At 43.3% G+C, this 14,726-nt stretch overlaps 1 protein-coding gene across 8 annotated transcripts; it reads left to right on the top strand.

Annotated features, from left to right (window-relative positions):
* Positions 1–265: 265 nt before the first annotated feature.
* Positions 266–14,215, top strand: taf1 (TAF1 RNA polymerase II, TATA box binding protein (TBP)-associated factor). 8 transcript variants are annotated; one of them, XM_084564575.1, is made up of 41 exons: positions 266–845; positions 1,564–1,678; positions 1,824–1,947; positions 2,034–2,150; positions 2,354–2,476; positions 2,623–2,867; positions 2,998–3,213; positions 3,303–3,545; positions 3,627–3,888; positions 3,970–4,077; positions 4,163–4,330; positions 4,422–4,549; positions 4,796–4,903; positions 5,059–5,232; positions 5,338–5,511; positions 5,675–5,779; positions 5,885–6,085; positions 6,168–6,309; positions 6,668–6,798; positions 6,886–6,966; positions 7,064–7,213; positions 7,311–7,430; positions 7,652–7,827; positions 7,917–8,149; positions 8,235–8,442; positions 8,935–9,100; positions 9,281–9,492; positions 9,647–9,755; positions 9,838–9,936; positions 10,034–10,211; positions 10,342–10,409; positions 10,484–10,606; positions 10,704–10,796; positions 10,902–10,986; positions 11,081–11,148; positions 11,886–12,002; positions 12,334–12,441; positions 12,631–12,726; positions 12,886–13,117; positions 13,273–13,444; positions 13,628–14,215. In XM_084564575.1, the coding sequence occupies exons 2-41, from the start codon at positions 1,565–1,567 to the stop codon at positions 13,848–13,850; spliced, it is 6,000 nt and encodes a 1,999-aa protein (XP_084420701.1). In that variant the 5' UTR covers positions 266–845; position 1,564; the 3' UTR covers positions 13,851–14,215. The 8 variants fall into 8 exon arrangements, with proteins under 8 accessions (XP_084420701.1, XP_084420702.1, XP_084420700.1 ...); XM_084564576.1 differs by lacking the exon at positions 12,334–12,441 and having other exon boundaries at positions 268–845; positions 2,626–2,867; XM_084564574.1 differs by lacking the exon at positions 12,334–12,441 and having other exon boundaries at positions 268–845.
* The last annotated feature ends 511 nt before the right edge of the window (positions 14,216–14,726 follow it).

The raw sequence follows: 14,726 nt of genomic DNA, 5'->3' as shown, positions 1-14,726 counted from the left end.
GCAGCTAGCACCAAGTGACAGTGCCCATACCACGTCATCTGTCACTCAAAGCGGGAACTCCCTTAATTATGCAGAATTTTTAACCTTAATAAAAAATAAATGAATGCGTTAGAAAAAATTCATTGAGACTAAAACCGTTTTTGTACCAGGCTGTAAACATGTTTAATATTGCTGTAAAGTTGGGCATTTTAACATGGGGGTATATGGGAATTTGCTCCCTTTTGGAGCCAGTCTAAAACGGCCACTCGATGAACTCATTGACTGTACTAGGATGAACTGCAGTTTTTTGCACTTCCGCATGGGCTTCAAGTTTCAGACCCGGAGGTTGCCGCCTGGTCCTGACCATTGACTGTCTATACCATTGACTGATATACGTCTATACTAGGTCCTGACCGTCCTGACCTGACACAAGCAGTGATTAAAAGGGAGCTGGCTCTCTTAGGGAATCGGCTCTCCTGATTCACTACCAAGCACCGGCTCTTAGAGCCCGCCCTTCTGCGCATGACACATCATTACATCCGGGTTCACTTGAAGCTTACGCTAGTTAGTCTGCATGTCGCTTCAGTGCGCGATACACACTAATAAAAACAAAGGTCTGTTTCAAACCTGATTGTGTAAAGACTGCATTAAATAGATGGTGTGTGTTTTCTTTTGGTTACACCAAACTGAGTTCCGTAACAAGAAATATGTTTAACTTCAGATATTTTACTTAACGCATTAAATGTTAGCTAATGTTTGTGTAGCTAGCATTAGCTAACGCACTTAGCTAGCTGTGTTAGCGCTTGGTAGATTCATCAAGCTGGCTAAATTCTAAGCTTACAACACCCGAAAAGAAGTCTCACAAGGTAAGTGTAAATTACATCTGCGAGATGTATGATATTTCCATAGTAACACGTAGTTTGTGGCTTGCTAGGCTCATAACACATAACTTACTGTATTATCATTGTATAGTAGCACAGCTAACGTTAATGTTGTCATGCTTAATTGTTAACTTAAAACTCTGATCAGAATTTTCCGTGCAACAATTAATCATCCCAAAATAGCGTTATAAGTGAATACAGATACAGAGGCTTTAATATTATTATATTACGTTAGTTAGACGGAGCTAACTTTGGCTACAATATTAGCTACTCAGTGCTACTAATGCAAAAGTAAAACGACTGTAGTGCAGAAACAGAAATTCAATATGTTATAAAATTTGTTAGCTGTGGGAAATACAAGAGGGTAACGCAGTTGTGGGAATCACCAGCTTTATAACAGCAGCAGAATTGACAGGCAGAGGCAAAAGAGAAACCACATTTCCAGGTGTAATGTCACAGTGCACCAGTTCATACATGTGATGTACTGTGAAATATCTAAAAGATCCTAGGAAGGTTAACAACTGAGAAAGCGTAAACGAAAGACCTACATTGATTTAATACATTTTAACCTAGTAGAAATATAAAGTTAATTTAGTCATTTGATACAAAATATTAACTCTGACATGTTATCCTTGATCACAGTGTCGTCTCTGACCAATGCTTCATGATCCAAATGCTTATGCTGCAATTCTTATCTCCTCAGGATGTCGGACTCAGACAGTGACGAGGACCAAGATCGCCCCTTTTCTATAACTGGGTTCCTCTTTGGAAACATCAATGAAGACGGGCAGTTAGAAGATGACAGTGTTTTGGACAATGTGAGTGAAGGCTCATTTTTGGTAGAAACGACATACAGTGGACTGTTTTTAATGATTAGTTGTTCATACCTGGTTATTTGTGGGTTGTTTTTTTTTTCACTTCTTAACTGAAATGCTCCGTTTCTCCTCTATCTCCCAACATCAGGAGTCCAAAAAGCATCTCGCTGGTTTGGGTACTCTGGGTCTGGGCTCACTCATTACAGAGATCACTGCCAATGAGGATGAGGATAAGGAGGAAAACAGAGACTCTGGTAGTGTGGATGCAGAAGGTGAGGGTAAATATATGACGAAACTTAGCAACAATATTGCCAGGGACAGAATGGAGTGACATTCTTCAATACGTTGCCTTATCCAGGATGGGTGAAAAGCACTGAAGATGCAGTTGATTATTCTGACATCAGTGAGGTTGCTGAGGATGAGACAAAGAAGTACCGCCAAGCCATGGGGTCTTTGCAGCCCAGCAGGAAAACAGGTGATCATCTCAGTGCTCCCTACTGTCGGCTCTTTAATTGTCTTTATTCAGTCTTTATTCATATTTACGTATAAATGAAATCGTACTTCATACATGTAGAATAGTGTATCTTTTTTTTTAAATGATGATTTTTATATGAAAAAAGGATGCCAAACTGTGGTTGGACTCCATATTTACTCTTTTTTCAACCTCCTTAATTGTAGATGATGATGATGACTATGATGCTGACTGTGAGGATATTGACTCGAAGCTTATGCCTCCTCCACCACCGCCAAGTCTTTCTACAACTGCTAAGAAAGATGAGCCCTCTACTCAGAGCACAAATGGTAAGATGTCTTACCTTTGTCTTCAAGGGTTGGGCTGTTTACAAAGTTTCAACTAAATTCAGTAGCAGTTCAGTCAAGGTTCAAGTGTTTTAAAAGTGTGATTTTTTTTTTGTGCTGCTGCTGTGATTTATCACTGTCTCTCCTAGCAGTTGGAGAAGATGGCGACGGCATCATCTTGCCCTCCATCATTGCACCTTCCTCTACGGCTGATAAGGTTGACTTCAGCAGCTCCTCAGACTCTGAGTCAGAAACTGACCGTCCCTGCCAGGGCTCTGGGACAGGAGGCCCACCAGACATGCTCAACCTCCCACTTGCTGGCATCATGCAGAAAGATGCAGCTAAAGCATTGCCAGGTGTCACAGAGCTCTTTCCAGAGTTTAGGCCTGGAAAGGTAGGGCATATTTACAGGCACTGTTCTAAGCGGAAATTCACTGTTAAGCATGTTAATAGTTTATTTCATTGTCTTGAATTCAATGAGTGCACTGACGTCCATTTTATTATGTGTATTATGTTGCTTCAAGGTGCTTAGGTTCTTGCGACTCTTTGGTCCTGGAAAGAACATGCCATCAGTTTGGAGGAGTGCCCGCAGGAAAAAGAAACGGAAACACAGAGACCATCAACCTGGGACGCCTCCTCCAGAAGGAGAGCCCTCAGAACAAAGCCAGGACAAGAAATCTGGATGGATTTACGAGTACGCATCGGCCCCACCTCCAGAGCAGTGTCTCTCAGATGATGAGGTATATTCTAGGCTTTCATAATGTCAGTGGGTAGCAGTCTGGCAGTGTCATCTTTCCCAACACCTTACATTCTTTTCTGTGCTGTCCAGATAACCATGATGGCTCCAGTAGAATCAAAGTTTTCACAGTCTTGTGGGGATGGGGACAAAGAGACAGAGTCTCGACCTAAAGTAGCAGAATGGCGATATGGGCCAGCCCAGCTCTGGTATGACATGCTAGGAGTCTATGAGGATGGAAGCAATTTCAACTATGGATTCAAGCTTAAGGAACAGAAGTCCGGCGAGCCTCAGAAGCAGGATTTGCCTAAAGAAGTACCTGAGACTTCTCAAGAGGTGTGCACACAAAGATACTGTATCCACAACAAGGAAATTATACTGATCACGTTACTGATATTGTGTTTAATGCATATGTAGGTTCAGAGGTACGACAACTGCAACTTCACTGATGATGATGATGAAGATGGTGGTGGTGGTCGTGATGAGGATGGAAATAAAGAGAGACAGGCCCTAGAGAATGAGCTGTTCCTGATGGTCACTCAACTGCAATGGGAGGAGGACATCATTTGGAATGGAGAGGACGTAAAACACAAGGGCACCAAGACTCAGCGAGCCAGCCTGGCGGGATGGCTTCCTTCTAGCATGACCCGCAATGCCAATGCTTATAATGCGCAGCAGGGTAAGATGCCAGGGGGGAAAAAAAATCAGAAGAAATCTTGTAGCGTGTAAAAGAAATGTGATAATCAATTCATTCTTGCAGGTCTGACAAGAAGCAATTCCCAGCTGGTGCCACCTACTCCTCCACCAATGCCCAAAGTTTCTTCAATCACTGGCTCTAAGCGGGAAAAAAACAGCCACGATAATCACGGTGAGTTTATTTGGTCTATCACAGTACAGCCAGTAGATTCACTTTATTGTCTTCATGTGTGGTTTTTTTTTTGGTTACTTTGCAGCCTCTCAGGAAGAAGACTGTCCCTGGTTCTCAATTTTTCCCATTGACAATGAAGAGTTAGTGTACGGACGCTGGGAGGACCACATTATCTGGGATGACCAGGAGATGGATCACTTGCTCTCTCCACCTGTTCTTACTCTGGATCCAAACGATGAGAATATAGTTCTAGGTATATTGTTCTGCTTTTTCCAAAGGTGACAACATTAGCCATAGCCTGTTTCACTTCGTTTTGATACATGATGCAATGTTGTCTGTTGTAGAAATTCCTGATGAAAAGGAAGAGGCAACCTCGCACTCCCCTTCTAAAGAAAATAAGAAGGAAACTGCAATCAAGAAGAGCCGCATCCTACTGGGGAAAACTGGAGTGATAAAAGATGAGCCCCAGCAGGTATGTCGTCTCACCAGGCCAGGCACCAGGCATTTGTTTGATTATTAAAGATGTCAGATTACAAGGTATGGGCTGTGTAATGGAGGAGCAGATATAGTGAAATGGACAAAATACCTCTGAGGCTAAAACATTCTTGACATTATTATTCACACCTAATACTGCCATAGAGTGGGCAATTTTACACTGGTATTTGTATAGTTCTGTTGAAAAATAAGATGCTAGAATGAATGTTTTCTCTCAATGCAGAACATGTCGCAGCCTGAGGTGAAGGATCCCTGGAACCTTTCCAACGATGAGTTCTACTATCCCAAACAGCAAGGCCTTAGGGGAACCTTTGGTGGCAACATCATTCAGGTAAGAATCGGCCCACAATAATAAAGATAAATCTGAAAGGACGTCCCAATTTGAACTGTAAGTTATCCCGTCAAGCAGAATCTTGCCTTATTCTGTATATATAAAATAGACCCAGAGCTGCAACCAGACAACTTTGATATTTTCTCTCTTGACAGCATTCCATCCCAGCGCTGGAGCTGAGGCAGCCTTTCTTCCCCACTCACATGGGGCCCTCGAAGCTTCGCCAGTTTCATCGACCGTCTCTAAAGAAGTACTCATTCGGAGCTTTGGCTCAACCAGGTCCACATGCTGTTCAGCCACTGCTCAAACACATCAAGAAGAAGGCCAAGGTGGAGCCCTGCTCAAAAGAAGCGCCGTGACTCGACCAATCTTATCATTGCCGTTTTCATATTAACGTTGCATTAAATGTACGTTTTAATGTTATTTTTGGATAGATGCGAGAACAAGAGCGGCAGGCATCCGGAGGAGGAGACATGTTCTTCATGAGGACCCCTCAGGACTTGACAGGGAAAGATGGAGATCTGATCCTAGCCGAGTACAGCGAAGAATACGCTCCTCTCATAATGCAAGTCGGCATGGCTACCAAGATCAAAAACTACTACAAAAGGGTTGAGTATATTATTATTATTATTTTTTTTTTTTTTTTAACCTCTCTTAAGATTTACCATGTGTCAGATTTGGTGTGTAATCATCCCCAGATTGCCACATTTATTCTTGTCACTTCTGGAAGTCGTTGTTAAGACAAAGCGCCACGGTTACTGCATTTTTCAGAAACCCGGAAAAGATCCTGGAGCCCCCGACTGTAAATACGGAGAGACTGTGTATTGCCACACATCCCCCTTCCTGGGTTCTCTGCATCCTGGTCAGCTGCTCCAGGTCAGCACCATCAAAGATTTGATATGACGTTTAAGTGAATGGATACATGCCACATCACTAGTCTGATGTCATGGCACACGGAGATGATATGTCCTTTTCTTTTAGGCCTTTGAAAACAACCTCTTCCGTGCTCCGATCTACCTGCACAAGATGCCAGAGACAGATTTCCTGGTTCTACGAACACGACACGGCTACTACATTAGAGAGCTTGTGGACATCTTTGTAGTTGGTCAGGAGTGTCCCCTGTTTGAAGTTCCAGGGCCAAACTCGAAACGAGCCAATACTCACATCAGAGACTTCCTGCAGGTATGATTACTTGCAAGACCTCTCTCAGAGACTGAAGCTGTTGTAGTCACAAATGCTCAGTTGTCACATTTGTATTCTGTAGGTATTCATCTACCGCTTGTTCTGGAAGAGCAAGGATCGGCCCCGGAGAATCCGCATGGAGGATATAAAGAAAGCTTTTCCCTCTCACTCAGAGAGCAGCATTAGGAAACGACTCAAACTCTGTGCCGACTTCAAGCGTACAGGTAGACTTCACACATTGTCCGCCTTTATGTGAGCATTACCATGGATTGGACCGACCAAACGCAGATGTGTTGAACCAGGGCAGCGTTGAGGTTATAAAGGGATTGTGTGCTGTTTGAAGATGCATGAGTTCAGCAGTGTGTGTGTGTGTGCCTTGAATTGACAGACAGGAATCTGAACAGGGAAAGAGCTTTTTACACCTACTATGGATTTTACCCTACAGGTAAGATGTAGGCTTAAGGGAGTTTAAGGAGATAGGATTATATTACTTGTTATTTTTGTTCATCACGCTGTGTTCTATGATTAAGCAATCACTGAAGGTGAGAGAAAATTACTAATGTGTCTTTGCCTTTATGCAAGGAATGGATTCAAACTGGTGGGTACTAAAGCCTGACTTCAGATTGCCTACTGAAGAAGAGATTAGGGCCATGGTGTCTCCAGAGCAGTGCTGCGCCTACTACAGCATGCTGGTGGCAGAGCAAAGGCTCAAGGTAACCGTTTTTACATTCAGATTATTTTTAGTTAGTTAAATTAGTATTATGTCTGCTGTTAAACTACAAATTATTTGACTCATCTAGGATGCTGGATATGGTGAGAAATCCTTCTTTGCTCCAGAGGAGGAGAATGAAGAGGACTTCCAGATGAAGATTGATGATGAGGTATTGGTCCAAGTGCTCCCTCACAACTCATGCAGACTTCAGGTGACGGAAAGAAATTTTGATTTATGCCATGCTGACTCTGTTTGGCGTACTGTAGGTGCGGACAGCTCCTTGGAACACAACGAGAGCCTTCATTTCTGCCATGAAGGGGAAGTGCCTGTTGGAGGTTACGGGCGTGGCTGATCCCACAGGCTGCGGAGAAGGTTTCTCCTACGTGAAAGTGCCGAACAAGCCCACGCAACAGAAGGTCTCATTATCTCAAGTGAAGTTCTGCCACCTCATTTTTATTTTCTGCCAATGTTCGGGTCTGTGCCGCAGTTTAGAAGTTTTGGTTCTTCCTTTAGGATGACAAAGAGCCGCAGCCTGCCAAGAAGACAGTGACCGGGACAGATGCCGATTTGAGGAGGCTCTCGCTGAAGAATGCCAAGCAGCTGCTGCGCAAGTTTGGTGTTCCAGAGGAAGAGGTAACTAATGTTGGACCATATACAGATTAAGGACACCTCCCCTAATGAGAAAATTGATCTCAATAATTGGTCTTTTTATCCACTTTAACTGTAACTAATGTCAGAGTTCTTTCGTAATGATGGCAAATGCAGAAAATTCACCTGGCTTGTCCTTTTGGTTGGATTATTTAACACACCTTTAGAAGCTTGTTAATGAGATTATGTGTTTGTCTGTGTTTTAGATCAAGAAACTGTCACGATGGGAGGTTATCGATGTAGTGAGAACCATGTCCACAGAGCAAGCACGCTCAGGCGAGGGTCCCATGAGCAAGTTTGCCAGGGGCTCTCGTTTCTCTGTTGCCGAACACCAGGAACGCTACAAGGAAGAGTGTCAGAGGATCTTTGACCTGCAGAACAAGTGAGCCTCTCATTTACCATTATTTGTGTCGTTCATTATTCCGTCTGTGCACGCTGTGAGCCATTCTCCTTGTTGCACCCCAAACACAGAGTGTTGGAGTCGACAGAGGTGCTCTCTACAGACACAGACAGCAGTTCAGCAGAGGATAGTGACTTTGAGGAGATGGGGAAGAACATTGAGAACATGCTGCAGAACAAGAAGACCAGCTCCCAGCTTTCCCGCGAGAGGGAAGAGCAGGAAAGGAAGGAGCTGCAGAGGATGCTGATGGGAGAGGAGAGCGATCGGGACAACAAGGGACGCAAGGAACGGCGCAAAGGCTTGTGTACGTTTGTGTTTCCCATTGTAAATGAAGTCTTAATAAATATAAGTGTGTCTAACTGTGGACTTTACTTCCATTCACTTTATAGCCAGTTCCTTGTCCACCAGCTCCCACAAAGATGATGACACATCCTCTGTCACCAGCCTGAACTCCTCGGCAACAGGACGGCGGCTCAAGATCTATCGCACCTTCAGGGATGAGGATGGCAAGGAATATGTCCGCTGTGAGACAGTGCGCAAAGCTGCCGTCATCGACGCCTACACCAGGATCAGAACCACCAAGGATGATGAATTCATGTGAGTCTCTGTAATCAAACTCCAGTTCTTATCTTGAAGTAAGAACTTGTCCAAAGGGAGTGACCCATCAGGCTGTTATATAACCAGAGTGCCAAAACAATCGTACAAAGCTACTCTCTAACTGGGCAGGGTTTAAATTTATCCAAAGAAGGCGATGAAAATAATTCACTTCTTGGCTGCAACTTTGATGTTTAATATGCAAACTGACTTGACCTGGCTGCACACATCAAACATTTGGTACAGACTCTTAAATTAAGATTATATACTTGTTAAATTAGTGTTTAAAATATGCTGAAAGTTTTGCTCATTAAAAGTGTAACCAGAAGGTCAGCCTTACACTGTTAATATGCATGGCAGACATGAACACGGCTCATTAGGGACAAAGACAGAGAGCTCATATTGTGGTATTGTCTCTTAATTGGATCTGTGGCATCACCACTAATGAACCAGTGAATGCTAAATAGCTTACACTGTGAATATTTGTCGCTGCAGCCGAAAGTACGCCCTCTTTGATGAGCAGCACAGAGAGGAGATGAGGAAGGAGCGCCGGCGCATTCAGGAGCAGCTGAGGCGGCTGAAGAGAAACCAAGAGAAGGACAAGATCAAGGGACCCCCGGAGAAGAAGAGCAAGAAGGTCAAGGAGCGACCAGACCTCAAGGTAAAAGTAAGCTTGCTGATTCAGTACTATTCTCCATTCTCATTCTTCACCAGATTATACTCAGATGAAGGCAAACTTAAGATTCATCTGCCAGTTTTTTTTTTTGTATTTTTCCCAGTATTATTAAACAGCACATGTAGATTATTGTCTTGTTCCTTAATGTTTGCCTCTTTTCCCTAGCTAAAGTGCGGTGCATGTGGAGCCATTGGGCACATGAGAACCAACAAGTTCTGTCCGCTGTACTATCAAACCAACGCCCCGCCCTCTAACCCCGTCGCCATGACAGAGGAGCAGGAGGAGGAGCTGGAAAAGACCGTCATCCACAACGATAATGAGGAACTGATCAAGGTGGAGGGCACTAAGATTGTGCTGGGCAAGCAGCTCATTGAAAGGTAGTGGATTGTCATTTTTCCCTCTTCTTACCCCTGTGGAAAGAATTTTATCAAGAACCTGTAACATTTGTTATTTGCCCTTATGCAGTTTTAATAGATGGATTGTCCATGCTGTGTATTCCTGCCAGTTTCTAACCCCTTCTTTCTCTTGCAGTGCTGATGAGGTGCGCAGAAAGTCTTTAGTGCTCAAGTTCCCCAAACAACAGCTGCCACCAAAGAAGAAGAGACGTGTAGGCAGTGCAGTCCACTGTGATTACCTCAATGTAAGAATCGTTTTACAACTTGTTGCATCACATTGTGAAGTTTTAGCAGCTTTAAATCATCTTTGTGTTTTATTATTGACAGAAACCTCACAAAGCCATCCACCGCCGACGCACTGACCCCATGGTAACCCTGTCGTCTGTGCTAGAAAGCATCATCAATGACATGCGGGATCACCCCAACGTGAGATTCCTCAGGCACACACACCCCACCTCTGTTATATTCATCTTTTCCCCATACACCGCCTGTACTGAACTCTTTACTACCTTTTTCAATACAGACGTACCCTTTCCACACACCAGTCAATGCGAAGGTTGTCAAGGACTATTATAAAATCATCACACGGCCCATGGACCTGCAGACGCTACGGGATAATGTACGCAAGCGGATGTACCCATCGAGGGAGGAGTTCCGTGAAGCAGTGGAGCTTATCGTCAAAAACAGCGCCACCTACAATGGTAAAGTTAACACGATGATGTTAATATCATGTTTAACGTGATCGTGTCTGTTGTAAAGTACCTAAAGCCTTCCTCTGAATTCAGAAAGACATCAGTGTATTGAGACAGCTCTCTGATTTTGTCTCACTAGGAGCAAAGCATCCAATAACACAAGTGGCCCAGTCTATGTTGGACCTGTGCGACGCAAAACTGAAAGAGGTGAGTGAATGTCAGCGGCAGTGAAGATTGTTGCCTCAGTTAGTTTCCACATTAACCACTGCATCTGTGTGCAGAAGGAGGACAGGCTGGTGAGGCTGGAGAAAGCCATCAACCCCCTGCTGGATGATGATGATCAGGTGGCCTTCTCCTTCATCCTGGACCACATTGTCACCCAGAAAATGATGATGATTCCTGATGTGAGTCACCTCCTTCCTCTCCTTTCTCACCTTGTCTGTTTGAGAACAGTTAATCGGTGTAGGGGATCTCATTCTTCCGTTGTTATCTTCTTTGTAGTCTTGGCCTTTTCACCATCCTGTCAACAAAAAGTTTGTGCCAGATTATTATAAGGTAATCGTAAACCCCATGGATCTGGAATCCATCCGCAAGGTGAGAGGCTTATAAGATGCAGTAAATATAATCATTTAATTAGAGCAGCAAAACAAAGAAGCATCTAAATGTCCCTCTGTGAACGTGTGATTTGTGGTTCGACAGAACATCTCCAAACATAAATACCAGAATCGAGACGTGTTCCTCTCAGATGTCAGCCTCATCCACACCAACAGCATTAAGTACAACGGTAAATATTTTTCTCACATGACTTCACCATGACCTTTGGTGTCTCTTTTAAGTTCTGCAGTTATGTACAAGTGTTGCTTGTGTGTGTTCAACAGGCCCTGACAGTCCTTACACCAAGACAGCCCTGGATATTGTCAATGTGTGCAAGCAGACCCTGGCAGAGGTACGCTGAGTCTAATTCACAGTTTGAGTATTGCACAACGTTGCATCGAGCTGAGCTGATGTAACGTGGTGAGAGCTTTCCTATTTTCACTTACCCCATTCCAGTTTTTAAAATGCACCATGCAATAAGGCAAGCTAGTGACATGTCCATCACTGTGCTGTTGCATCATATGGTATGGTATGCTTACACAAAATCAGTGATTTGAAAATATTACAGAATTACATTGCTGCTCGTGATGCAGATTTTTCATACACCTCACAACTTCCCTGTCCCCATTGCAACAGGTGGTAGTTTATCCGTGTTTAAAGTTGTGAATTAGGTGACAGCATTGTAACAGGCTATTATTTATTGTATTATAAAGCAACCCACCCAAAACAAAATGGATATATCCTCATCCAGCAGTACTTGGGTGAGAGAAATAATATTCTCCATCATTAAATAAATAAGTTAAGGGAATCATATTATTCATAGAAATATATAACTCCATTTTCTAAACTTTTCGTTAACCGTTTCTTATTTAAAATCATCCTGCTTCAGAGTAATTATTATATCATCACTCTTACATATAACTTCAAACTGATGATACCTCCTAAAACTTAAATCTGCGTCCAGATTTGGATGCTTTAGAGCAGATCTACAGGTCACTACTGCCCCCAGGATCTGCAAGTATCATGATGGAGGAGGTAAGATTTGGTTCATAACACCATTCTAACAGTCATCTGTTTCTGCGTTTCCAGTATGATGAGCACTTGACACAGCTGGAGAAAGACATCTCCACTGCTAAAGAGGCAGCTCTGGATGCGGCTGACTTAGAGAGTCTGGACCCAATGACGCCTGGGCCTTACACACCACAGGTACGAGTGTATCCAGAGAGCTTGTTTTCTTTCACGAGCATGGGACATGGTGGTTTCCTGGGCGTCCGATTTACACAAACCCACACTGTCAAAAAAACTAAGGTTACCAACTCTTTTTTTAATGAGTCAAACCAAGTAGTCAGACATTTTGATGTGCAGTAGCTCCCTGTAGTGCTCCTTGCTCTCTGTACTAACTCTCCTTTCCAGACTTTCACGTTTCATTTCTACACCCTAGTTTCTTCACTGTAGTGTCTTCTTTTTCCCCCCTTTGCTCCTGTCCTCTTGTCCTGTCTCTCCGTTTGTGTGTGCTGCTCTGTGTGGTGTTGGCCAGCCTGCTGATCTGTTTGACAGCGGCGCTTCAGTGAGTCTGCCCAGAGAGCCCAGCAGCCTTTTCTCTGAGGGACCTCTAGTGGTTGCTCCAGAGAAGAGAGGCGGGCAGGTATGGAGAGACAGAAATAGGGCTTGCAACCACACGCCACCTCTCCTCAATTTATCCTCAAGCATCCAGCTTCTTCCAGTGCCTTCGTTGTACTTGTTTACATAAAGATTATTTGGTACACAAGAATATTACCGTTAACATCACAATCTGAATTTTGCCAAGTCTGACTTCTTTTATTCTGCTCCTCAGGGACGGCACATGAGAAGACCTGGTGAAGAAGAATCAGATGTAGATATTGAAGGATTTGAGGAGGAAGATGATGGGAAACCCAAGACTCCTGCTCCGGTACGAAAGACAGATTTATTCATATGATGTCTTCCGTATTGTACATTTTATACAAATGGCACCCAGTACATTTAAGATATATATTCATGAAAGTAAAAATCATAATTTTATTATTATTATTCTCGTGCTCATTGTGTTCTTGGTGGTCTTTGTCTCTAGGCAGAGGATGCTGAAGGAGATCTGGAGGACGAAGATGACGACGATGAGATGCTGCTGTCACCTCGCAGGCGGGTGCATCATGACCAGGAGGAAGAGGAAGACGACGAAGAAGAGGATGGAGACGACAGAAGATCTAACCGCCCGGCCCAAGCCAGTGTGCTTTATCAGGACCTGCTCATGTCTGACGGAGAGGAGGATGCCAGCGAAGAGGAGGGTGACAACCCTTTCTCCTGTAAGTCCTTTTATTTTAAAGTGCAACTTCAGTAACAATTTAACTGTAACTTCAGTAACAATATCATATTTCACAATTTCCACCTGCATTAAAAAAAGGATTGCGTATTAGAACCAGAGAGTAAAATATCTGATGCATAATGTTCCTCCTTCCAGCCATACAACTATCAGAGAGTGGCAGTGACTCTGACAGAGAGGTTGATGTGCGACCTGCACCTCCACGGAGAGCTCAAGAGACGGCCCGCATGGGCATGGAGCAGGACGAGAGCATGATGTCGTATGAAGGGGACGTGCCTGATGAGCCTCACATGGAAGACAGCAATGTCAGGTATAACAGGCCATCAGTACTGCATCACAATACTCACAAATGCAGATGATAGCAGTGTAATTATTTCTAACTAAATAGTTTAAGTGATAATATAACAGGCATTTCTATATTTCTTCTGAATTCTGGCTTCTGGCTGATGTGGTTTAAACATCTCCTTTCTTCTTGCCCCTTTTTCTGATTCAGTTACGGCAGTTATGAGGAGACGGAGAGTCGTAGTCAGTTGCAGCCATCCAGCATGGGAAACGGAGAGGAATACGGCATCAGCGAAGAGGAGGAGGAAGATGAAGAAGACGAAGCCCGGAGGAGAGGCCCGGCTGTGCTCTCCCAGGTCCAGCTTAGTGAAGACGAGGAGAGCGAAGAGTTCAGATCTATCGGGGGAGACAGCGACATGGACTCTGACAACTGAAATTGTTAATGAAATCTTTTCGTGACGCAGTATCATGAAAACACTGTTTTAAAATTGAGAAAATGTGACTTCTCAGGTAAATATGTACATTGTTCTTATTTTGTAAATGATGCTTAGTGTTTATAGCTTCCTACCGTAGCTCTGTTGTACCTTTGACAAAACAGCGCATTGTAAATTTCAGTTTGCCTTCTGTATGTTGAAAGAAAATTGCTCACCATGTCTGTCTTAACATGGAAGAGTGTGTTCGCTTGTTTTGTACCGTTTTAACTCCAGTATATCCTGCACTGAAAGTGTTAAAGCATCTCCTCGAAGGTCTTCTTTAAAACAGAATAAACGCGCTGAAGATAAACAAACTTTAACAAAAACTAAGCTGCAGTTTCTCTTCCTCACTGGTTTATTGAGTAGACGTTACTCTGCTCTTTCGTCATGGCGATAACTTAGGACTGGATCAGAACGGTCCAGGTCCATGTAGTTTACCCTCTATTTTTATAATTCCACATCATCGCGACCACATGTGTTTGAAACGATCAGGAAAGACGATTATAGACAACATATCTTTCTTCCTTAGAATTTTGAAAATTGAGTGTCTGTGCTGTACTGAAGGACACACCATGCAAGAGAGGAGCTTTGGATGAAGTGTAATAGATGACTAATGTGCAACACAAGGTTTGAAGCATCTAAGCAAATAAATCACGACCAAGATGGTGAATTGTAGGGCATTGTAGGTCATCCTAGTAAAAACTGGTTTAAGAAAAGCTATTTACATCTCAAAACCCAAGGTAATGTTTTCCTATTGCATTTTTTATTTAACAAAGACTAAATTCACAATATAAAACAAAAGTATCACATAAAAGCTTAGTATTATTATTATTTATT

This window comes from Chelon labrosus, assembly GCF_963514085.1.
Source record: "Chelon labrosus genome assembly, chromosome: 17".
NCBI lineage: Eukaryota > Metazoa > Chordata > Actinopteri > Mugiliformes > Mugilidae > Chelon > Chelon labrosus.
Note: the sequence above shows the minus strand (reverse complement) of the source record. Positions and strands in the feature narration are given on the sequence as shown.